The sequence below is a fragment of the Onychomys torridus genome, chromosome 14 (genome assembly GCF_903995425.1).
Source record: "Onychomys torridus chromosome 14, mOncTor1.1, whole genome shotgun sequence".
In the NCBI taxonomy this organism is placed as follows: domain Eukaryota; kingdom Metazoa; phylum Chordata; class Mammalia; order Rodentia; family Cricetidae; genus Onychomys; species Onychomys torridus.
Genome location: NC_050456.1, coordinates 39,730,541 through 39,757,103, shown reverse-complemented (window position 1 = coordinate 39,757,103; position 26,563 = coordinate 39,730,541). Strand labels below are relative to the sequence as shown.

The window sequence follows — 26,563 nt, the reverse complement described above, 5'->3', positions numbered from 1 at the left end:
CCATCTCCTCCTCCTCCTTCTCCAGACCCTCAGTGTTCCTGTTCCTTTCTCCCTCCCCCCCCTCCTCCTGACATCTGGCTGTCTACACTAGGGGGAGGCATCTACTAACACTATCTACGCTTCACTGTGCCTCAAAACTTGACTGAGAAACCAGGGACGCTGCATCAGATGAAATCGATTTCCTTGTGCAAGTATGAATATGATTTAAAATTCATTAAAACAATCATTTCTTACCTCTTGGCTGTAAGATAAAGTATAATAAATGCATTTAAATTAATTTTGGTTATTCTGTTTTATAAAACACCATTTATTAACACTGAATACATCTCCTAGTTGTTTAGGGATAGAATGTCTAATGGCCCATGGCTTCAGTAACTCTGGGTCTTCCTAGATCATACTTTACATTTACACTTACTATAAATGTGCATGCAGTGACAATGTTACAATGAGAAATATTTACAAATGGTCATTGTTGGGGTTCAACTGATCCACTTACTTTAATACCAGATAAAGTTCTAAGAGTGAATAACAATGTCATAATGGTGTGTTAAACAGGCCAAACGGACACGTAATTCCCCTCTCAAAGTAAGATTAGCACAATCATGTCTTCTCTCCATATTATTTCACAACAGTGACTGTAACTCTCTTCATGGGAAACCCAACTAATTACTTAAGTCATTGTTAAAAAAAAAAAAGTAACTGTTGAAACAAAATCTTCTCAAAAAATTTCTTAAGTATTTTCCTACTCTTTGTAAAAGAAATAACACTAACAACAATGCTCAGCAACAGATTTGGTGTGAGTGACAGCTGAGTACAATTATCTCTCTTTGTTCAAGTTCCTTGAACACATAAAGAGTGAAGAATTCTATTCCTTAACAGCTGTAAAGGAAATAAAATATGCAACAGGACATTATCAACATCAATTTTTTTCTTCTATGGCACTTGATAACAACCAGGAAAGATTACCTTCCCTGGATCTTGTTTTTATTTATTTTTTTTTAAAGGATTTATTTTTATTGCTTTTAATTGCATGTCCGTGTGTAATGATGTCCACATAAGTGCAGAAGGCGTCAGAGCTGGAGTTATAGGTGTTTGTAAACCACCCAAGGTGGGTGCTGGAAACCAAACTTAGGTCCTCTGCAACAGCGGTACCTCCTCTTAAGTGCTGGGCCCTCCCTGAAGTCACCTAACCATGACTAGAGAAAAGTAACAATGTACTCTAGGGACAGCACCACTGAAGCAATTCCAGGTTTTATTTCCTGACTGAGTTAACAAGTGCCTTTTGACCATCAGAACCTTAGAGGTTAAGAACAACTTCCTTCTCCTTCTCCATTATACAGGACTACACGACAGAATGTGGCATATGGCAACCCTGAATCTCCTCACTACTAGCATCTCTATCTCTCCCTCTTTCCCTCCCTCCTGCCACCTTTCCTTCCCCTGAAGCAAGGTGGTGTGACACAGCTCTCTGCCTCCTAACTAAGCCTCTGGAGGTCTGTGGCCATGGGCAGCGACTCATGGGTAACACTGAGCTGTGTCTATCCCTCACACAATCGAGGGTCCCCTGCTCGATGGCAGCAAGACGTCTCTCCAGTGAGAACATGCTGAAGGCGGCTCCTCCTTACCATTTCAAGGGCATCCTGCAGAGTGCTGGACAAGCTGTCGTTTATGTTCAGACACAAGTCCCCGTTCCCTAAAACTACAAGTAGAGCGATTTAGAAAAACAGAAGACATTCACTGAGTAATCTGGTCAGAAAGCATGGACCGTCACATTTCAACTTATCGGGGTAGAAACACTGATAGAGCCCCGCTTTAGGTCATATTGGGTGAACTCCTCACCAGACAGAACCAGCCGTGAGTTTACTTCACCTCTCTGTCACAACCGCTTTTGCTGTTGTTGGATTTTGTTTTTCTTGTTATTTTTCACGACAAGTTTCTCTGGCTGTCCTGGGAACTCACTCTGAACCAGGTTGGCCTTGAACTCAGCGATCCACCCACCTCAGTCTCCATGCCTGGCTCAGAAGTGCTTTTTAATTTAATTTTGTTAGCATTTTATGTGTCATGTGCATGCAGTACCCAAGGAGGCCAGAAGAGTGGCCCCCTGGAACTGGAGTTACAGACGGGTGAGCGGCCATGTGGGTGCTGTCAGAGTTTTAAAGTACCTCCCAGCAGCACAGCAGCTGTGAAAAAGAAATGGGCTCTCCTACAAGTTGTTAAAGGCACTGAAGAACTGAATAAGAAGAAAAGTTGGTCTCTCCAGGAAGCACGCTGACAGTGTACTGCTAATTTAAAGATGGCAACCCTGCCTCAGCAATTCCACATGTAAACATGGGTTACGGAAGCTGTCAGCTAAGTGCACAAAGCTATGTTCAAGAATGGTCATTACAGCCTGGTCTGTAATCCAGAACATGGAAAGCAATCTAAACGAACGTCCCTCACTTAGGCATTACTTGAATAGGTCATACACCACTGGAAAAAGACATGTCTTGTGTGTTGATGTTGAAATATGTTTACAACACATTACCTGGTAAAAATTTAGGTTTTACAATAATATACACAGCATGATCCTATATAAAGGTACATATATACACATAAGTATATATTGGGGTATCTATGAATGCAAAGAAAAAAATAGACTGACAATATATCTCAAGCTATTTTAAAATTAATTCTAAACAAAGAATTTTGAGGGAGATATTATTCTTCAAAATCAGAGCCCAGAAAAGTTAACCAACCTGCACAGAACATCATTTCTTCCTACTAAGCCATGTTAAAAGACATTATCGCTAATGAAACTACTACAATGTAACTAACATTACTATGTTAACTTACTCTTGGGAGCCAAGTTCTGAGCACAGCTAAGTAAGATCTCCCCTTCAGAGATGTGCCTGTCTAAAGTCTCTGTCTCAGTGAGAGTGATGCTCAACGTGTTCTCCAGTGTTGATGAGCCAGAGCTTGGGGTCTGCTGAGGAGCCTTGGTGCCCTCAGGAAGCGGTGTTAACGGGGCAGGATGGGCAGGGAAGTCGACACTCCCAGGTTCTTCATCTTCAGCCACAGACATTACACTAAGAAGGATAAAGACACATTTTCCATGATGAGGTCACTGAAGGGCTACATCCACTCATATGTACAAAAGCAGACTTAGCAGTCTCAAAGTATTTATATGATCTACACTATCAGAACTAACCAACAAGAGTCATTTTTCTGAGGGTGCTGTGCTTTATTCAGAGGCCACTTTAAATGCTGCTCTAGCCAAAAAGGACATTGATATGGGATATTTAGTAATATAAACATCAATTGAGCACAGTAAATGATGATCTACACTAGAGAAATAATTTTATATTTCATTAATAAGCTGATGGTTTATTCTTATTTACTTAAACCTTTTGCAAAGATGAGAAACTATGAATAAGTTTAATTTTAAGATATTTACAATGCATACAATTTTCCCCCCAAAGAATAGATTAAAATCATGAATGGTAGCAACATGCCTGTCATCCCAGCACTAAGGAGGCCAAGGCAGGAGATTACCAATTTAAGAACAACCTCGGGGTTGGGGATTTAGCTCAGTGGTAGAGTGCTTGCCTAGCAAGCGCAAGGCCCTGGGTTCGATCCTCAGCTCCAAAAAAAAAAAAAAAGAACCACCTCAGTTGTTCCAGAAAATTGCAGACCAGCCTGGGTTCGAGCAAGCCACACCCCCAGCCCTTTCTGTGCCATTCTGCATGCAGGAATAGCGTGTGGAGAGTGGATTGGCAGAGCTGCAGAATAACCAGCAAATGCTCCCACTTACACAGCTCTTGGGTGAAGATGTTCTTGAACAGAGTTAGGATTCTCTTCATCCAGGGGCAGGTCTCCACTGTCCCATGGCTTGGGAAGCTCAGGGCTTGATACCTTCAACTTGTCAATGGAAATGTCTGACATAGTTGGGGTAAGCGCTGCCGCCGGAGGGGGTGTAGTAACAGGGGTAACTGTCGGGGTACTAACAGGTGTGATGGCAGGTATAACACTTCCTGAAGATTAAAACAGGAAAAGATGATTTAATGTTTCAGATAACCTTTGACATTTAAATAATGGCAATCGTAATGATGATAACAATAGTAGTTTTTAATAAGAAAATTTCTAAACTTATTAAGGTATAAAAATTAAAACCTTGAAAAGATGGCATTTTAAAACTACCATACATTTAAAGCAGTCTAAGCAGTTATTAGATTACATATTTTCAGTTAATACAGTGGCACAAATGCCTCCCCTAAAGTTCATGTTAGGAACTAAATCCCCAATCCATACGTTGCAATGTGGAGGGAGGCCCCTTACGGGATTAGCAGCTCCGTGAGAAGTCAGACTCAGCTTGCAGGCTCTCTGGCTGCTAGAGAATGCTTTGTGTCATCATGATGTAGCAAAAGAGCTCTCATCAGAGGCAGCCCCTGGGTCTGACCTTGCAGACTCCAAAATTTTAAGAAAAAACAAATCTCTGTAACTTATGAATTACCTAGTGTATGGTACTCTGTTACAGCTACATAAGTCGTCAAGTGACGACCATTCCTTAGTCTCCTTACAAGACACAGCATTTACTAAGCAAAACTAGGCCTACTAAGCAAAGATCATAGCTGCCACAAGTAAAAATGAATTATAGAAACAACATTTTCAGGTGCAGGCAAGAGGCCTCAGCAAGTGAAGGAGAACTTGCCTGACACCCTTGACCGAGTTCAATCATGGTTTCCACATAAAGGTGCAAAGAGAAAAGCAACTTCACAAAGTTCGCCCTGACCTCCACATGTGTCATGATGCGCACACACACACACGCGCGCACACACACACACACACACACACACACACACACAAAACAAACAAAAACCAAAAACCACTTTTAAACAAACACGGTTTCTACCTTTTTCGGCACTTATTTCTTTACTAGGGGAAGCCACATCCTGATCTGAATCCCAGGAAGAAGAATCAGGAGTTCTTACTAACACGTACTCCTGAGGAGAAGGTGAGCATGGAGGAGTAGGCTGCGGTGTAGCTACTGGAGCACAAACTCTTTCCTAAGAAAAATAGTGAAACAAGACACACTGTATTTATAATCACCCAAACAAAATACTATGAAACAGAAATATGAACTCAATCATGGACTATACAGAATTTCAATGGACAGTCAAAGTAACAATAAAATAGGAGCTGAAGTTCTCTGGTTCTTAAATATTTAGCTGCAATTGAGTATCTCTGCCTCTGAAAGACAACTTTGCTATCCTCTTCTAACACAGAGAGGATTAACCAGATGAAGATGAAGGTCAACCCCAACCACAAACTTGATGCGTACACAGACCATGCAACAAAAAGCAGCGCTTTGACTGACGAGACACCAAACGTCCCCTCTGAGAACCAAGGACCAGCGTGTAAAAAGTAACGGAGGTAAGGAGGAGGAGAGGCTGGGGGATGAACATAAGAGCCAGATGCAAAGAAGGAAAAAGGAAGCATTTTTATATTCATTTGTCAAGTGGTTCTATTCAGAAGATTCCCAAACTCAAAGACTGAAGGACAACAGTGAAAACGGTGTCCTGTCCCCTTTCTCTGGACTCTTCCCTCAGTTATCAACTGCTCCTGACCTAAGTCAAGTGCACGTACAGAGCTTAATCTATGGAATAAGTTCCCGTCCTAACTATGGAAAGAACTGTTTTAATTCTGAGCAGATACTGGGAAATTTCCCCTCTAGCACTGCACTATCTCCCACTATCAGCAGAGGGCATGAGGATGCCTATTGCTCCAGGGTTTGTTGAGTAAATTTTCTCACGTGGAGAGTCCTAGAGAACTGACCACTTTCTATAGGTATATGGGTATATATATTTGTAGTTCTTTCCTTTGCTCATTTAAAAAGCATATTTCCCTTTTAATCTTCTCTAAAAGGCCTTTATTTATTCCACACCATGTTGCAAACTACTACCTAACTTAAACTGATAGAGGTGTCTACAGCCATAATACCCTGAACACACTCAGTATCCAAAATGATGGAAGATTTATTAGAAATTCTATAGCACTGCTCAACAGTTAGCAAATTCTTTCATTTGAAAAAGAAATAATATCCTATATCTTACCTTTTCTACTTCTTGACCACATATGCCTACAGAGTAAAAATCTGTTTATATGTATATTATTTTACAAATAAAATGCCCCTTGCTGGGTGATGGTGGTGTACATCTTTAATCCCAGCACTCAGGTGACAGAGGCAGGCAGATCAAGGCCAGCCGGATCTACATAGTGAGTTCCAGGACTGTCAGGACTGTTACACAGAGAAACCCTGTCTTGAAAAACAAAACAAAACAACAACAAAAAACAAACAAACAAAAAGACTAAAAATAAATAAATATTAATAAAATGCCCCATCTAGTTATTCCCCAAAGAGGATGTGGAGGTACTCTTCTAGCACTGGTAATGGACAAGGACAACTGGTAATGGACTAGGAACTGAGTATTACAAAGTTCTAGACCCTAGACTATTTATCAGTTATTTGATCTTCCATGAAACTTTATATAACGATGAGGAAGATATAGTATCATGAAGATGTCTATCTCAGATACACAAATCAAAGTTAGACTCATTTCTACAAACCTTAGACTTTCTTCCAAGAGTCCTGTGATAACCAAGGCTCTTGTAGTGTTTTATGCTGTTGTATCAGCAACCTAAGAAACAAGTCCTTCATTTCATTGAGAGAAAAACAAGTTTACTGAAACCCAGTAAGCAATAAGATTTTTAATAGAACTTTAAAACAAATTTAAAAAGCATGCACCTGTAATCCTTGTTCCTTGGGAAGCTGAGGCAAGAGATGGAATTCAAGAGTTGGAAACCAGTCTGGGCAATATAATAAAACCTCAACTCTAAAAAAAATAAAAATTAAAAAAATTAAAATTAAAAATAAAAACCTCCCAAAAGTAAATTTTAAAATTCATAAAAATTAAAAAACATATATATGTCAAAAGGCTCAGAAAAGGATGACAGACATGAAGAAAAGGAACACTCAGAGGGCATAGGCTCTCCTACTAGACATTCAGCAAGCGGATTTTAAACTCTATGTTATCTCTAGTTGTATAGTTCAAGTTCTCCCAAAAGCCTATGTTCTCGACAATTATAAAGTTCCTGCTTATACTTGCTTTTCCAAATTCTTATTTAATCACCCCATGAAAACATGTGCAGCACAGGGAGTGGCCACAGAACAAATGGAAGGAATGAGTACAGAGACTGGGTTAGAAAGTCCTCACTCTGGGCGTTACTTGCAGTTACTAATGCACAGAAGTCCACATATGCAGCACATCACCAAACCACACTCTGTAATGGGGAGGACAAAGAGGGGAAGGAGGTGGAGGATCTGAGCAAAATGAACAATATGTGTGTGTGAAATGTTATAACCTATTATTTTTGTATGCTTACTGAAAACGATTAATAAAATACAAAGAAAATTTCTTCTTAGGGAATACTGCCAGTGGTTTTGAGAGTCATATATCCCCAACTTTTGAATGTTTTAAATATAACAGAGAGACGGCTCAGCAGTTGAGAGCACTGACTGGCTGCTCTTCCAGAGAACCTGGGTTCAGTTCCCAGCACCCACATGGAGGCTCACATTTTTTCTGTTCCAGACAATCTGATGCCTTCTGCTGGCTTCTGTGGGAACTGCATTTAAGTGGCAGACATACATGCAGAAAAAACACTTGTGCATTTGAAATAAAATAATTTTTTAGTATATAGCAGATATAGAGACAGATTTTAGAGATGTGTTCAACTGCCATCAATTGTGAAATGTAAGTAAATACAGGGGGAAAAATTGTCACTGTATCACACATGTAACTTTTCTGTAGATTCTAAAATTTCTAATCTGAACCCAGTTCAAGGCCAGCTTCAGCTGCATAGTGACTTCAAGGCCAGCCCAGGCTACAAGAAACCCAATCTCAAAAATAAAATAATAAAATGCTAGGGGAACTGTTAATTACAGGAAAAAGGAATAAAATTCTATCACAATCTAAGGTCTTTTTTTTTTTTTTTTTTTTTTTTGAGACCGAGTTTCTCTGTGAAACAGTCCTGGCTGTCCTGGATCTCGATCTATAGACTAGGCTGGCCTCAAACTCACAGAGATCTGCCTGTCTGCCTCCCAAGTTTTGGGACTAAGGGTGTGCACTACCACCACCTGGCTACAATCTATGGTCTTATAACATGAAGTTTAAACTGTATCTTTTTCTGTAGGTGTGATGGCTCCCATTTATAACACTAGCACTTAGGAGGCTGAAGTAGGATTATCATGAGCTTGAGACCACCCTGGACTACAGAGAGCTCCATGCCAGCTTGGACTACAGGGTAAGACCCTGCCTCAAGCAAACACAAACTTTTAATAATGTCTAAAAGCTTCCATATCAGGTTGGACTATAGCATAAGACCATGCCTCAAACAAACACACACTTATTTTTTTTTTTTTAAAGATTTATTTATTTATTATGTATACAGAAAAGGGCACCAGATCTCATTACAGACGGTTGTGAGCCACCATGTGGTAGCTGGGAATTGAACTCAGGACCTCTGGAAGAGCAGCCAGTGCCCTTAACCTCTGAGCCATCTCTCCAACTCCCACCCCCAACACATACACACATACACACACTTTAATAATGTCTAAAAGATTCTCCACAGTTCTTAAGTCACAAATAGAGGGAAAGCCATTCCTACCGGTAAGTTAGTTTCATTTGTTGAACGATCACCAGAAACACTTGTGGCAACAGGCCCCGGCTTCTTTGCCTCTCTGTCCCCTAACATCACGGCAATGGTCTCAGCAAGAGCTTCATTCACAAAGCGGCTGATCATGTCTGAACTCACAGGAACCCCGGCATCAACAAAAAGCTGGAGTGCTCCACTGCTTGTTCCTGGGACTAAAACACAAGAACTTGAGATACATGGTTTGCAAGCCAAACCTCACTTCTTCAAGTTTAGAGACGCTGCTGTATACGCCTAGGAGGATAGGAGAAGTGAACGGCAAGAACAGAAGCAAATCCGCTGGCCACCACGAAGAAAAGAGGACAGCTTAACTCAACAACCTCTTTCAACAAACTGAGAGGGAGGAAAACACACAAGTAAGTTTACTTAACATGACCTCTTCCCCACCACGGCAGAGATTAATGAACATCACATCCATGCTAATTTCCTCAGCTGAAAACAATGCCATGTCCACTTCTGACCAAACACAGGATGTAGTAAGCAGGAGCCAAGCTCCCTCCCTCTATCTAGTTCAGGTGCATGCGTGAGTGGCACTGCCCACTAAGCCTCCTCAAGCTCCTACAGCAGGATTTGGGGAGTTAAAGGTCAGGCTGTAAAAGAAGAACAGGCTAGTCTAAGACTGCAAAGACAGGAAGAAAAAATGTTTTAAGAACACCACGTGGTTCACATAAACTAATGCAAATTTAAAAAGTTAACATAAAAATGTCATGCAAGTCGGCCAACAAAAAAGTATGCTATCTAACACTCAAGTATGAAAGTCTTCAAAAGATGACAATATGGTGACAGAAAGTCAAATGCAGTTGTTGGGCCACTGCACATGGGTGGAGGAGGAACTGTCTGCCAAGCAGCATGAGGATATGGTGTTGACAGGAATGTTTTCTGGCACCATGATTAAATGCATAACTACTTAAAATTTGTCAAACTGTATACTTAGAACTGGTGAGTTCTAAGGCAACTAAATTACAATTTAAAAAAGACTGATGTCTTTCATAATATGTATGTGTAGATAGATAGAAGATTGATAGATAGATGATGGATAGATGGATAGATAGAATTATTTGAAGACGCTTCTAAAGCAGCACATTTCCATACGCACCCTGGTTGCACGAATCCTGACTGGTCTTAATAAACACCCAGAGCCACACACCAGGGTGAAAGCTGAGAGATCAGAGAAGCAGAGCAGCCACTAGTCCTTACCTCACCAGCTCCTCAGCATGAAAGAGAGCGAGTTCCGTCTCCTCCCGCCTTATACTCCTTTCTCCGCCCAGCCATATCACTTCCTGTCTCAACCTTCCTAATGCTGGGATTAAAGGTGTGTGATTCCAAGTGCTGGAATTAAAGGTGTGAGCCACCACTGCCTGACCTCTACAGCTAACACTGGCTGGCTCTGCCCTCTGATCTTCAGGCAAGCTTTATTACAAGCACTGTATCACCACAACTCCTCAAATGGCCCTTAGTGTTAGCTGTCTCTCCCCATATTCCTTCCCTACGACCCCTTCTTCCCTCCCCATTTCCTGCTTCAGTCCCCCGCTGCCTCCCCATACTCTATATTCTATTTCCCCTTCCTCAGGAGACCCTCCCCAGCCTCTGTGATTTCGAGGATTATAGCATGCCCATCAAAGGCTTTACAGCTAACATCTCCTAACACAGAGACTCACACTGGACAATGCGCAGGGAGTGAGACTCTGGAACACTCAGTCCTAACTGGGATCTGTTTATCAAGCCTCTCAAGGCTTGGAGAACTATGAGGAAGAGCACTGGGAAGGTTGTGAGAGCCAGAGAGGATGGAGGATACCAGGGAAACAGAGTCTTCCAGACACAAAGGACTGGTGTACACATGAACCCACAGAAACCTTGACAGTATGCACAGGGCCTGCACAGGTTCAAGCCACACCAGACCCCAAAGGAGAAAGGAAAGTGGACATGAGTTCCCATCCCTAACAAGAAGCTATCTCCAAGCCTGAAATAAAAACCTGTTTTCTCTAGTGGAGTCTCATATAAAAACCACACTGAAAGGTAGGCCCTACCCCCAGCAGTAGACGGCCAAGACAAAAAGAACTCAATGGTACTTATACAGATTTTTGTGTTATGCTGCTTTGTTTGAGCATTTTTATTTATTCATTCATTTATTTATTTAGGTCTTTTGCTTGTATATCATGGTTTCTGACTTTGTGTTTTATGGGTTTTGTTTTGGTGTGTGTGTGTGTGTGTGTGTGTGTGTGTGTGTGTGTGTGTGTGTTTTCTTCCCCCACGTCCCCATTCTGGTTTGTCTGTTTGCTTGTCTGTGTTCTGAAGAGAGAAAGGAAGGGTAAAAAGTTGTGGGGGGGGGGCAAAAATAAACGACAAACTGTGGGGTAGAGGAAGGAAAGTAAGAAAGAAGAATCAGAAAGAGTCAAGGGGGGCAAGCGGGGGAAGCAGAGGACAGCGTGGGCTTCTTACAGAAAGGCTCATTTAGCCGTGCAGTGATTACTTAAACCCTCTCTGGGTTATCAGTGAAGGCCAGGCACTAAAGAAGCAGCATCTCTAATACTGAACGATCCCTAATCCAGTGAGTGAGGAAGATAAGTAAGGCAACCATCATACACCCTGCTACCTATTATAAATGTATTCTGATTGTCGACTTGAGGGACTTTGAAATCACCTAGGAGACACACCTCTGGACATGTCTGTGAGGATATTTCTAGAGGGGCTTACCTAGAAGGAAGTAATCCACCCTCACTCAAGGTGGGCAGCACCATCCCATGGCCTAGGGTTCTGGGCTGCATTTAAAAGAGTTGAGTGTGAAGCATTTATGTCTCCTGGTTCCCTGAGTGAGGATGTGGTGTGACCAGCCACGGGATGCTCCCATTGTGGGTCTTTCCCACCACAGTGGACTTCTACCCTCTCAAATCATCAGCCAAAATAAACCTTTCCTCTCTAAGTTTCCCTCTGTCAGGTACTTGGCTGCAGCAATGAGAAAAACAAAAGCAGGAACCAGAAAGAAAGGAGTTTCCCCAACGCTGATGACCTGAGTAAGCCCTAGAACTCACTGTGCAAAAGAACTGATTTCCAAAGGTCGCCTCTGACTGGGCACACATGCAGTCACACACACATAGTGTTCTACAACTTATAAGAAGTTATATAATATATATATATATATATATTACTGGAGAATGGTCCAGCAACCTGAAAGCTGCAATATGTACTAAGAGGGGAGAAGGAATTCTAATCTCCTCTACAAAGAAGCAGAGAGTGAGATAGCCAAGGATCTATTTGACTTCCGGGATACAGAAACCCACAATAACTACAGAAAGGCTTTATCTTTTAATACCAACAAGGACAACAGGTCCATTTCACATACCAATGTCAGAAGCTGATGGTTCGCTTGCCTCACTAACTGAAACGCTGTCATCAAGTCTGGCTTGTTGCTGCAGCGGAAGGAGTCCAGAGATAATTCTGGACATTATTTCTTGTTCTACCCTAGAAGTGTAAAGTTAAATATACCTAAATTGGTTAAAAGTATAAAACATTAGCTACTATCCCCCTTAAGAATGAGCTGTGCTCATGGCACAGACATGCAAAAGCGGCCATCTGACACCCCAAAGGAAAAGAACTTGTCTCTTCTGCCAGGACAGGCCCGGGAGGCCCTCCTAGGCACAGACTATGAAATTGACTTAGAACTTTTCATATTCTGACAGAGAGCTTCCTGCAACCCACCCATCCCCAAATTAAACATAAAATTTGGGTCGATGATCATGTGGGGTATCATGTACTTGAAAGGTGTGTTTCTCACTCAGAGCACACACATGCAGTCATATCCGATCAAAGCTCCATCAAGTTCACTGAGCAGAGTTGGGGACTGGGCAAGCACTTAACAGCATCCTTACACTAGCCATGTGATGTTTCTACTTGTGAGTTAATAAGAATTTTTAAAAAATGCTAGAAAAAGTCCTGTTCTCAACAAAAACATAAACACAGAGACTGCAAGGCAGGATAGAACCCTTCCCAAGGGTTCTTTTCCTTGAAAAAGAAAGAAAAATGCTATTTCCAAGGTCCTTGTTAGGAAGATGAAAGGAAAAGGAAAGAGGACAGAGGAAGAGACATCTTTCAATATAGTTCTTTAGCGCAGCTAATAGGCATATGAAAAATTACTGTTAAGGAATGATAGATGTTCACTGTGGAAAATTCAGAAAATTAAATTGTTCTTAAAAATTGGTAAAGTTTTTACATTGTTTTTAAATATCGGTTCACTCACAGCCAGGAGGTGGTGGCACACGCCTTTAATCCCAGCACTCAGGAGACAGAGGCAGGTGGATCTCTGAGTTCGAGGCCAGCCAGGTCTACAAAGTGAGTTCCAGGACAGCCAGAGCTGTAATACAGAGAAACTCAGTCTTGAAAAACAAAAAATAAACAAAAACATTGGTTCACTCATAATCCTAGATTCAGAGATAAGTACACTTAATAACCTGATCCATATTCCAAACACTTGCTCAGGGCAGGCTTACTTTAAGGTCTCATACGCTAGGCTTATACTGTGTCTCTTGCTTTACTTATACACAGTACACTGTCTTTTAATCTTATGGAATCTGGGTTGGGGATTTAGCTCAGTGGTAGAGCCCTCGCCTAGCAAGCACAAGGCCCTGGGTTCGATCCTCAGCTCAAAAAAAAAAAAGAATATATGGTCTTAATCTTATGGAATCTTCCTCTAAGTCATTTCCATTTATATCTGCTATTCTAAGTCTATGTGTGCCAACAGGATTATAAACTTACCACTGAATTAAACTATTTTCCAATGTTTCTTTTCTCTCAATTACTTTATCCAAAATATCAGTAGTGGGATGAAACGTAGGAACTACTGGAGGAAAAGAAGGACCATTATATTCTGTAGGAATGACCTTAACAGTTCTGTTAAATTCCAACACTGGTGCAGAGCATTCAGGGATTTCATCACGCTGTTCCTGTTCCTGGTAACATCATAAAAACCAAACTATTACATTCATGTATCTGTTCAACACGTACTCAGTGCCAAGCATAGGCAAAGAACTCAGCTATCTGAATTAACCAACATTTACAAACTAACCAATACCCTTTCTACTTAGGTGATAGACATTAAATATAGCACATACACTACACTTATCACAACACAGACATCAATCATACATGACACTGGAGAAAATGCATTTACACAGTTTGTCTTTTTTAAATTCCATGTTCAGGCTCTGGGTGTAGTTCAGTGGTAGAACAGTCGCCACCATGTATGAGGCTCTGGGCTTGATTCCATATCACCACACACACAACATAAAAAAATAAAATTCAGCAGGGTGGTGGTGGTGGTGCATGTCTTTAATCCCAGCACTCGGGAGGCAGAGCCAGGCAAATCTCTGTGAGTTCGAGGCCAGCCTGGGCTACAGAGTGAGTTCCAGGAAAGGCTCCAAAGCTACACAGAGAAACGCTGTCTCAAAAAACCAAATAAATAATTAAATAAAATTCAATATTCATTCTATACAGTCATACAGCTAGAAAACTTGGGAATTCTAGCATTAAACATTATGAAATATTTAGAAATTTCTAAAATTGATTATCACAAAAAACCCTGATTATCCCAAATATTTCTTCATTCTATCAGAACATGAAATTTACATTTAAATACAGCTAATCTTACACATTTCTTTCATTATCATATCACATCTCAAAGTTATTTCTGTGACTTTTTTTAACTTTTCCTTTGATAAACGCCACATCTTTAAGAATTAGCAAAATAACAACTAGTTAGTACATGTTATATATAAATAATATGAATTACATGTATCTAGTGCCCAACTTCAACAACTATCAACTCAAGGTCAACCTTGCCACCTAAACTGTCCACCTCAACCACTTTCTCTTTCATGTACCACTTTGACCCAAATCACACATATAATTCCATCTATAATTAAAGAAGCATCTCAGAAACACCCAGTCTCTTTAAATGTCACAGCTCATCAATATCCTGCCGAGGAATAAAGCCCTCAGGTAGTGAGGGAAGAGCTAGACTAGGAGAGACTCTTGTCACTCAACCTAGATCCACTGTTAACTCTGTAACTGAGTCTTCCCTTGTACACGGAAAACAAGTCAATTAGACAACAGCAACATGCTAGACATCAGGAAGATAAAGACAAATTCAGTTTCTAGCTTCCACACACTTGTGTAGCATTCACATGAGAAAACACATCTTGGGCACATAAATACAATGTATACCCACACATAGGCTAAAGTAAGATTTTATTTTAAAATATGTTTATTGTATGTGTATGTGTATGTGCCTGAGTTTAAGTATGTGTGGCACGTGTGTACAGGAGCCAGCAGAGGTCAGGAGGAGGTGGCCCCTCCGCTCCTGGAGTCAGAGGCAGTTGTGAGTCGCCATGGGGGTGCTGAGGACTGAACTCAGGTCCTCTGCACGAGCAACAGTGCTCTCCAGCCCCTCCGCCGGCCCTCCTTACTTCACTCACGACCAGTCTACGTTAGTCAAGGAGACGCCAGGATGGCTAATGCCAAGTGACCTAGTAATACTAAAATATCCTTGATCTTGTGTCTCCTTTTTCACGGATTTTACTTTGTCCGTCTTTCTCTCCCATTTTATTATTTCCATCATTTTTGTAACTGACATCCTTGGATTTTTTTCAGTGTTTTTATTTTATGTGCATTGGTGTATGCCTGTGTGAGGGTGTCAAATCATTGGAGTTGGACTACAGACAGCTGTGAGCTGTCATGTGGTGCTGGGAATTGAACCTGGGTTCCCTGGAAGAACAGCCAGTGCTCTTAACCACTGAGCCATCTCTCCAGCCCCTTCCTTGGATTTTAGACTATAACTTTTTTCTCAGAGTAAACCGAACTTTGCCTCCAGAAATCAGGAGTTAAGTGTCCTAGAACGGAGGAAGGATAGAGAGAAAAATGAAGCAGCAGGCTGCTCTACGTGGAAAATGGTGGGCTATCAGAGTTTCTGAAGACAGAACTATACTACAGAAAACACTTCCTAACTTCTAAAAGAAATTGAAATAAGCATATTTAAAAGTTAAAGTCTATTTAAATCAAAGTAAAGACACATTTATCAAAGGCCTGAAACACAGTTGTGATAGTCAAAAGACATTTGACCAACTGGAAAACTATCTGTGGGAAAATGACTTCCTGTGTGTGTAAGCTTTGTTACCTGAACAACATCAATGACTTCATCAAAGTTAGTTCCTGGAAGCTCCACCTCTTCTTCATCCATCTTCAGAAACTTTGGAGTCTAAGGAAATATTTAGAAAGTTTTATAGCCTTCAATTTTAAAATACTTACATATAATTTATCAGATTTTTCACATATACTATAACTTCATATCCCTATTATTTTAATATTCTATTCAGAACTGATTTAATTAGTAAACAAAATCCAGGTCAGTCCTCTCTCAATCCATTATCTCATCATTTCAAGAACTATAGAAAATTACTTTCAATAACAAATATTTAAAAAAAAAAAACAAAAAAAAAAACCTTATCAGGCGGCCATGGCAGAAGGATTACTAGCCCAATAGTTCCAAGTTGGGCTATTTAATGAATTCTAAGATAGATAGTCTGGGCTACAGTGAGACTCTGTCTCAAAAGACAAACAAAAATGCTAGTTTGACATTTAAACAGCACCAATAAACACAAATTTTTAAAACTTTACATTTGTTTTATTTTGTGTGTGTCCATGATGACACCAAAGCTGGTGTGGACCATGTGGAGGGTTGAAGGATAATTACAGGTATCAGTTTTGAGTTTTGTTTTTCCCCCTTCATACAGGGTCTTGGCCCTGGCTAAGCAGATCAGGGTGGCCTCGAACTCACAGAGATCTTCCTGTCTCTGTGTCCTGCATCTGCTGGAATTGAAGGTGTGCACCACTGTGCCTAGCTGATTCCTGACTTTTGTTCTGGTGGGAATTTGTTTGTTTTCTCTGTGTGAGACAGGGTCTTACCACGTAGCCCTTGTGTAGCTGACCTCGAACTCACAGAGATCTGCCTGGTTCGGCCATCATGCCCAATAATTTTTGATATATTTAAAAACTCTAAACTCAATGATCAATTTGCTATAGTAGATAAGGCCAGGGATAAGTTACAGTGCCATTTTGTTGTAATAAAAGTTATATCATTATTCAGAAGCAAATTATATCAGATAAAGGCGCTTGTAGCCAAGTATGATGACCAGAGTTTTATCCCCAAAACCCACACATGGTGGAAGGAGAAAACACTCTCTACTAGCTGACTTCCACATGTGCACTGTGGCATGCACACACAGGCACATGCATGTGCATACAGACACATACACAATAAGTAAATGTATAAAAAAATTTCACATTCTAATTTACAGTTTTCATATAAATCAAATATTATCAAAGTCATAGAAATTCTTCACCTGTAAGTCTCACAATTAGTACATTATACTAAGAATGACCATATTCTGATAATTTATGAAGATCTCAAACCAACTTTCTTTAGAAATCTGTAAATAATTTGGCATTCATTTCAATTTGTCATAAACCTAAATTATTGTTAGATATTATAAATTATGTGGCTCTGGCTGGAATTCATTATGCAAACCAGGCTGGCCTCAAACTCACAGAGATCTGCCTGCCTCTGCTTTCCAAGTGTTGGGATTAAAAGTGTGAGCCACCATACCCACCATAATATGTTATATGATAAGAGCTCCACATGGAGGACCAGTTAACAAGATAGAAGAACTCTGAAACCTACCTGGATCCAGGTGTGCAATGGAGGAAGAGAGGCTTCTTTGGGACTTGGCGGAGGGGAAACCCCATCAATACTGCTGTATGAAATGCTATCAATATCCACACTAGGTAACATCTACAACAGAAACAGAACATCAGGCTTTCTGTTTATCACTATGACTTAAGTAACCATCAAAAACAGACAGCAAAACATGCCCTTAAAATTGTTATTGTGGCTAACTGACATTTTGAATAATGAAAGTAATTATACAAAATATTAAAGAGAGAAACACAAAATTGTCTTATTAAGACAGCTTCATTTCTATGACCTATCCGCTTCTGTTTACTAACCATTTAAGCAAGATAAGCGTCTGCGGTCCAGTTTTCATTGTTATTGGGTCATAAATACCTATCCTGCTTCTTTGCAGACTTCATATTTTAAATAACTGCCCAACATTTCAAGGATCATACATCCCTTAATTATTTAATCATATTCCTTATTGCCAGTTCCCCCCACTGTTGCACATAGATCACGACAACAACAAAATAAGCCCCAATGTCTTCATACGTGCAGTGTTTTCTTCCCAACCCTTGAATTAGTGCATCATGCGAGTAGATTTTGATGAACTTTTTGGGCCACAGTGCACGGACATTCAATATTCTTTGTAATTATTGGCAAAGTACTATCCAATCTCTGTTTACATCGTTAAAACATAATTCTAAGTTTTATCCATCCCCTCAACTAAAATTGGCAGTTTTGCAATAGCAAACATTATCATTATTTTAATTTTCATTATCTTAGCTACAGGCAAAACTTATGTTTAATTTCCTTGTTAAAAAACTGTAGATTTTCATTCATGGGTTGGATTACACCTGGATTTAGATCTATGTTTTCTTAGAACTGTGCATTTAAACAGATTCTTCCCCAGGATCTCTCTTCCACATGTTCTCACTATACACTATTTCCCTTTCTAGTTAAATTCATTTGACACATATAACCTTTATATTTAAGTTCAAATCTTGGTTCCCAATTATATCTAAAGTATTGCTTTATCCAAGTCCAAGATCCAGAATTTGCTTCAGTTTAAATAAAAGTCCAATGAAATCACCTTCAAAGTTTTGTATTTTATATTTTATAATTTAGACTGGCCAATTTGGAGCTTATTTGCTATACAGTAAGAACTTGGAGTCTAAAATTAGTCTTTTATGTCATTAAGCCAAATGTAACATACATTATTTCACTTATATGAATTCCACTCTCATTAACTAACAAGTCTCTATCATGTTCTACATTCTTTCTAAATAATAAAGCTAATTTTAAAATCTCACTACCCTGGTCTAGTAACCGAGCTGCTTGGCCTTGAACTTTCTATGTAGCTGAGGATGACCTTGAACTCCTGACCTTTCAGCCTCTACCTCTCAAATGGTGGCTCAAATAAGCCACCATGCCCAGCTCATAACAAAATTATTTTTTTAAACCCTTTATTCCTTCAGATAGCAAAAATTATCCTAAAGTTTAAGAAAACAAAATCTCATATTTTAAAAATTAGCATTTCATTAAAATTTCACATTAAATTGAGAACAGGTAACTTGAATAGTTTGTGTATACAAATGAGTTCTTTTTACTTTCATGATTGGACAAAATTTGAAGTAGTGATTATAATAGTCACATCCTTCGTTAACTCTATTGTTTCTTTTATTGTTTGTTTTGGCTTATTTAGTTATTTACTTGTAGCTAGAAACCTGCTAGGTAGATCAGGCTGGCCTTGAACCTGTGCCACTCCTCCTGTGGTTGCCTGCTAGGCTTGGACTACATGTACCACAATGCTCAGCACAGCAATGCTTTCTAAAAGTACATTACAGTACTCTGTTCAACTGCCCCTTTAGAATACTGTCCAGCCACTTTGATATGGAACAAGGATAATAGCATCACAGTTTTACAGTAATAAAGGAACCTTAATGAAAGCAAGTCTTCATAAAATTATGTCATCAGTTTCCAGTACTAAAGGCTTACGTTGGTTACTTCGGCTGTAACAGGGTCTGCTTGTGCATCCTCGCATACCTGTACAGAGAGCTGAGGGGGGTCCTTCTTCTCTGATTTCATTTCTACAACTGCTACATTAGGTTTCTTGACTCCAGCTTCTACTTTCCGAGAGGACGGAGGAATGGACGTAGTCACAGTTACAGGGTGTGGCTTGTTGACCATTACTCCAGCAGGTGGTATGGAATCACTATTACTTTGGGTTTGTCCTATGAATTTAGGGTAGAGAATGAGAACTATTTCTAAGATACAAAGACAAGCAAATTAAATGCCTGATCTTTGTGACTGCTCTCCCACACAACAGGAAAGTCTCATCTCACAAGTGCCTCTCTCTTCACCATGTGCTCACCACGTAAGCCTGTTAGCTGTTGCCAGCAATTAGTTATTTGTATGTAATTCCCATTTCATACACTATCTGAATTCTTAAAATAAACAGTAGTATCTACACATTAGCAGATACTCCATCCTGTCGGCTTTCATCTCAAAAAAACTACTTGTTTTTTACATTTCAAAGCCAAGTTTAAGGAGTTGGGCCTAGTGGCCCAGACGAAGCCCTGAGTGAATGTGTGCTGCTGGCATGGGCACAATCATTTCAAGGATCTCAAAGCCTCAGCCCCAATGGGAAAATGGCAAAGCCTTGTCCTGGCTACGCTCAGGGAAGACCACCCTCCTTATCCAGGTGCAAATGTAGATAGTGTGTAGAGAAAATATCCGCCATAGCTCTCTCCTCCCAAAGCCACGGGTGTTTCCTCCCCTGGAGACTGAACCAAGTCAAGACTAACTAAATCGACTTTTTCTTTGTTTATCTGCAAGCATGAACCCTGCTCCATGTTCAGCTAGCTATATTCAATACCCCAGCCTCTCGGTTCAACTGTATGAAATAAACAGAGAGCTTCCCAAGTGGAAAGAAGAGAGAGCCCAGTCCACTGGATCCCAGCTTTTCTGCACGTCATCTGGGTTTATCTTGTGCTCATTCTCTTGCTGACCCAGTCAGGGCCAAGACCCTGAGACTGTGCAAAGACACAGCACAAGCCCATAATCCCAGGACTCAGACGGCTAAGGCAGGATTGCTCTAAGTCTGAGGCCAGCCTAGACTACATGATAAATTCAAAGTCTGCACGGGCTAGTGTGAGACCCCGCCTCAACAAGTAAATAAACAAAATGTGGGGCTGGAGAGATGGCTCAGAGGCTAAGAGCAGTGGCTGTTCTTCCAGAGGTCCTGAGTTCAATTCCCAGCAACCACATGGTGGCTCACAACCATCTGTAATGAGATCTGGTGCCCTCTTCTGGCCTGCAGCCATATATGCAGGCAGAACATTGTATACATAATAAATAAATAAATTTTAAAAAAATTTTCACTCAAAATAACTCCAAAACTTTATGTTTAGAAATATATTTAAGCAAAGAAGTGAAAGACGTCTACAAGCAAAGCTTTCAGAGATGAAGAAAGGAAATTATAGAAGATGTTAGATGACAGAAAGACAACCTGTGCTCCTGGATTGGCAGAATTAATATTGTGAAAATGACTATACTACCAAGATTCATTTTCAGATTTAATGCAACACCTATCCAAATTCTAATGTCATATTTCACAAGTTTAGAAAAAGCAATACAAGAACTCATTTGTAACTACAAAAGACCATGAATAGATAAAGCAATCCTATAAAGTAGGAACACTGTGGAGATATTACAGTACCCAATCTCAAATTATACTACAAAGCCACAGTGACACAGACATTCTGATCCTGGCATAAAAATAGACAGACCAGTGGAATAAAAGAGAGGACCCAGAAATAAAACGACCAAGCTCACTTAATTTTTTAACAAAGGAAGCAAAACTGTACACTGCGAAAAAGCCTGTTCAACAATGGTGCTGGTAAAGCTGGGTTTCTACCTGCAGAAGAAAGAAATCAGATTCATATTTTTCACCTTTACAAAAATAAATACCAAAATGGATCAAAGACTTCATTTAAAACCTAAAATACTGCAACTTTTAGAAGACACAGAGGGTTCCCTTGAAGATACTGTGGTAGGTAGAACCTTTTCGTTTGTTTTTCCAGACAAGGTTTCTCTGTGTAACAGACTTGGCTGTCTTGGAATACCAGGCTGGCCTCGAACTCACAGAGATCTGACTGCCTCTGTATGTATATGTAAACAAACGCACACATGGGTACAGGGTAGCATTTAGAGAACAAAAAAAGCGCTAGGGCATGAGAAAGAAGTGGACGCGGGTTAGAACACAAGCTATGAAAGAGGACGGGAACAATTGTTTTCCAGTTCTATCCCTGCCATGGGCTTTTCTGTTTTCAGTGGTAGACAAATGCATAAAAACATACTTGATATTCAAAGCATATAACTGAACATGAAGCACCACAGCTTTTGAACAGCTATTCTAACTGAGATATACAGACTTTGGGTCTGATAAACTTAATTTTATTTTTAAAAATGGCTGACAGTACAACGTACCTACTAAAAAACACTCCAAAGCCAGACTGCCTGGATTTGAATTGTTCCACTCCAGCCGTGTGGCTTTGGACAGACTCCTGATAGCTCATTTTTATCTATAAAAATGATCTGTTACCAAGTGTTTTATACAAGGATTAAAATGGAGTGAACAGACACAGATGCTTAGGCTCCAAAAGTTTTACTTTCTATGATTTAAAGGTCTGAGAAGGGGTTAGTCAGCAAGGTGACATATTAACTCATAAAAGTATCTCTGATGTTCAAATATATGCATGTGTGTTCTGCAGCATATACAGGCAGATGGGCTGGAGAGATGCCTCAGAAGTTCAGAGCACATGCTGCTCTTTCAGAGGAGCATGTCCATTCCTGGCACCCATTCCAGGTATAGAACTTCAGTTCCAGGGGACAGAATGCCCTCTGGCCTTCACTGGTATCTGCACATGCATGATGCACACAAATTCATACAGGAACACACACAAACACACAAATAAAAATATACATCTTTTTTTAAAAAATGTATTCAGGGTTGAAGAGATGGCTCAGTGGTTAAGAGATGGCTTGCTGTTTACAGAGGATCTGGGGGTTCTAGTCCCAGCACCCAGAGACATGTTTTCATGCCTTTTGTTCTTGAGTAAAGGATGTGATGTCACACCAGCAGATATGCCCAATTTTTAATAGGATAACTCATAAAGACCTCATATAAGGAAATGACCAACTCTTCACCTAGAACATATGACCACCTAGCTTCTACTTACCATAACCTGGCTCAAAAGTACAGAAAAGTGCTTTAAAGTATCTTTCCTGACACTTCCAATATTAAAACAAACTTGACTTCTTGAATTATTGCTCACGCCAATGACATGTCAATCGTGTTCTCTACAGCAAAACCCCAAGAGACTATTTCCTGGGAGTAAGCTTATGGTGAGAACTCATGGTTTAAGAGATCACTGTCATTGCCTAAGTTACATTCTGAGGATCTCCCCAGACATAAGAAAGTAGGTGACTCTGCTACTGATTATCAGCAATGAACCCTTCCCCTTCTCTGCTGCCGTATATTCACCGTGTCTTACCTAAAAGAATGGCCATTGGAGTCAGATGGCCTTCCAGGGTACCTGAAACAGTAGGCATTTCTCTGCTTGGGCTGAACAAACACTGCTGATCACCATGAGGCAGTGTGGTGACGGGGCGTTGCATTTTAGAATCCACTTTCACAGGTTTTGCTGTATAAAAGTCAGTTTGTGTTCTCGCTGACTTGACTTTAGTGCCTGTAATGACCATCAGAAGCAGACATTTAATATGACAAGTATCTTTTAACCAGCCACCTAGAAATACAACAATCCTTTTTTTCAGCAAGATTTCATTCAATCAGTTTATAGGGTCTCAAGTAGATACACTACATAGGCCAGAGGTTGGCAAACTTATTAAATAGCCAGACAGGAATTACTTTGGTCTAACTGGCCATATAATCTCAAACACGAAAGTAGCCATGGATTATAAATGAGCATGGCTATGTTCAAATAAAAATCTACTTCAAACAAAAACCAAGCAGCTCACCTGCAGACCTCAGCTGCCTGTCCCTGATACACTTGTATAGAGAGCTACTAAATATAATACAGTAATTTTTAAAAAGTTGAATAAAGATTCTGAAGAATTTTCCTTCAGAATACAAGAAAGTTAATGATCATTTTTTAGAATAGGATTTTCCTCATTCTCTCATTACACCTTTTTACTCATTACATAATTCTGAATAACCAGCCTTTATCCTTTAAAATTATGTATAGTTAATCTAATTCTGTACTTATTTAAACCTTATAGAAGCTGATGTTATTGTATATTTTTCGATCTCTATTATGTAGATCTATATAGATGTTACATTCTCAATTATCAAAATCTTTCAAGTTTGTCGGACTAGTAGCCCAGGACCAGGAGGCTGAGGCAGGAAGACTGCCATTCGTTTGAGGACAGCCAGGGCTACAATATCAAGAGTCCTACCTTCAAAAATCACAAAAAACTGAGCTGGCAGTAGTGGCACATGCCTTTAATCCAGCACTTGGGAGGCAGAGGCAGGCAAACTTTAAGAGTTTGAGGCCAGCTTGGTCTAGAGAGCAAGTTCCAGGACAGCCAGGGCTACATCAAGAAACTCTCTCTCTCAAAAATACAAAAATAAGCCGGGCAGTGGTGGCACACACTTTTAATCCCGGCACACACTTTTAATCCCAGCACAAGGGAGGCAGAGGCAGGCGGATCTCTGTGAGTTCAAGATTCCCTGTCTTAAAAAACCAAAAATAGATAGATAGATAGATAGATAGATGATAGGTAGGTAGGTAGGTAGGTAGGTAGGTAGGTAGGTGGTAGGTAGGTAGTAGGTAGGTAGGTAGGTGGTAGGTAGGTAGGTAGGTGGTAGGTAGGTAGGTAGGTAGGTAGGTGGTAGGTAGGTAGGTAGGTGGTAGGTAGGTAGGTAGGTGGTAGGTAGGTAGGTAGGTGGTAGGTAGGTAGGTAGGTGGTAGGTAGGTAGGTAGGTAGGTGGTAGGTAGGTAGTAGGTAGGTAGGTAGGTGGTAGGTAGGTAGTAGGTAGGTAGGTAGGTAGGTGGTAGGTAGGTGGTAGGTAGGTAGGTAGGTGGTAGGTAGGTAGTAGGTAGGTAGGTAGGTGGTAGGTAGGTAGTAGGTAGGTAGGTGGTAGGTAGGTAGGTAGGTAGGTAGGTAGGTGGTAGGTAGGTAGGTAGGTAGGTAGGTGGTAGGTAGGTAGGTAGGTGGTAGGTAGGTAGGTAGGTGGTAGGTAGGTAGGTAGGTAGGTGGTAGGTAGGTAGGTAGGTGGTAGGTAGGTAGGTAGTAGGTAGGTAGGTAGGTAGGTAGGTAGGTAGACTGAAGGGTAGAGAGATGGCTCAGGGGTTGAGAGTGATTGCTGCCCTTCCTGAGGACCTGAGTTCGATGGACACAGCTCACAACCCAACCACCTGTAGTTCCAGTTCCAGGGGATCTGGCGCCCTCTTCTGGCTATCATGGTCACACCACAAACATACATAAATAAAAAAAACAAATCTTTAAAAAAAAATAAATAAATAAAATAAAAAGCCAGATCTGGGAGAACACATCTTTAATGCCAGCACTTGAGAGGCAGAGGCAGACAGATCTCTATGAGTTTGAAGCTCAGTGGTCTACATAGTGAGATTTAGGACAGCTATGGCTACATAATAGAGATCTGGTTTCAAAAATCAAAAAAAGTTTTTATGATCTGTCTCTCTTGAGAAGATGAATTTCTTTTTCCCCCACAGAGGGGAAAAAACAGCAGGTAACAAGCCCAAGGATGAACACTATGTCCACAGGCTCTCACTCACTTTTACCTTAAAAGGCTTATTGAAAAAATGCTATTTGAGGGATTGGGGATTTAGCTCTGTGGTAGAGTGCTTGCCTAGCTAGTGCAAGGCCCTGGGTTCGATCCTCAGCTCCAAAAAAACCCCCAAAAAACAAAAAAACCTACCATTTGATGATCTGAAGTATTTTAAAACCTTAAGCTATTGTTTTAGAAAGGCTTTCAAAACACCAAGTATAATTTTAACAATAAATCTCCAATATTTAAGAGAAATATTAGGGTAAATATCATAAGTTGCATGCCTTTAAAAATAGTATGAGGAGTAGGATTTATAGGTAAGTGGATGGCCAATTTGATCAGCAAGCATTTACAAAGGTAAGAGAACTGAGCAACTGCCACAGGGAAAGGACGTGGGCTAGCACCCACTAATTATACTGTTGGTGAAGCTTATTAATGTCTAAGATGTAAGATGAGACACATGAAAATATAAACAAAATGAACAGAGTCAGTATTTAACTAAGTCATATTCAAATGTACCAATAAATTGACTGACATGAGTCAGAACACACAGTAATAAATGAAAATGTTCTTATTTAATTAAAAGCCAGGAAAAAAAATCAATCATCTTTGTTGGCTAAGACTTTTTTGGTAATAAAAGCACAAAAATGCCCACAAACACACTTCACTAGCAATCATCAGATGTTGATATTGGAGCTCTGCTGTTTCTTCCCCTGCCCTGGACATGAGATGTTGAGCTGTGTGCAGAGCTAACAAATAAAAAGCACGGTTATGTATTAAGTTTATTCTGTAATAACACAGTAAAACACAGCCAATGAGCTTCCTCACCTTTGACTCGCTCTATTACTTTTGGTCTCTGTGGTCTGGCCTTGGGAGATGGAGAACTGAATCTGAGATACGGTCCCTTCTTAAGAGTGCTGCGATGGCCCTGATAAACCGGCTTCCCATATATTTGTAACAGAGGATCCTCGTCTTGTAAAACGGTGGTTGACTTCAAGAGTCCCTACGAATGTAAAAAATGTTAACATTACTACAAAACAGTAAAATCGTCCACTTAGGAAACATAAAAGTTTTTACATTACTATGTATATTTTTAGTTTCTAATGTTTAAACACATTTTACACAGTTATGCTTAAATACAATAAACAGTCTTTAAATGACTTTATACACTCCCAGCTCCATTTTCAACCACAATCAAAATGCCACAGAAATGGACTGGAGAGATGGCTCAGTGGGTAAGAGCACAGGCTCCTCTTCCTGGTACCTCACAACCATCTATGGCT

The 26,563-nt window shown here is 40.2% G+C and overlaps 1 protein-coding gene across 1 annotated transcript in view; it reads right to left on the bottom strand.

Moving 5' to 3' along the window:
• The window catches only part of Kiaa0586 (KIAA0586 ortholog), an 87,248-nt gene that overhangs the window by 44,209 nt on the left and 16,476 nt on the right, over positions 1-26,563 (bottom strand). Inside the window, exons 10-21 of the mRNA XM_036205629.1 lie at positions 26,109-26,283; positions 23,023-23,217; positions 19,511-19,698; positions 17,474-17,584; positions 15,911-15,991; positions 13,495-13,688; positions 12,086-12,204; positions 8,701-8,900; positions 4,889-5,042; positions 3,791-4,010; positions 2,833-3,065; positions 1,626-1,699 (exon numbers count right to left, since the gene is read on the bottom strand). Coding sequence (XP_036061522.1) covers positions 1,626-1,699; positions 2,833-3,065; positions 3,791-4,010; positions 4,889-5,042; positions 8,701-8,900; positions 12,086-12,204; positions 13,495-13,688; positions 15,911-15,991; positions 17,474-17,584; positions 19,511-19,698; positions 23,023-23,217; positions 26,109-26,283 — 1,944 coding nt within the window. The remainder of the gene's footprint in view (positions 1-1,625; positions 1,700-2,832; positions 3,066-3,790; positions 4,011-4,888; positions 5,043-8,700; positions 8,901-12,085; positions 12,205-13,494; positions 13,689-15,910; positions 15,992-17,473; positions 17,585-19,510; positions 19,699-23,022; positions 23,218-26,108; positions 26,284-26,563) is intronic.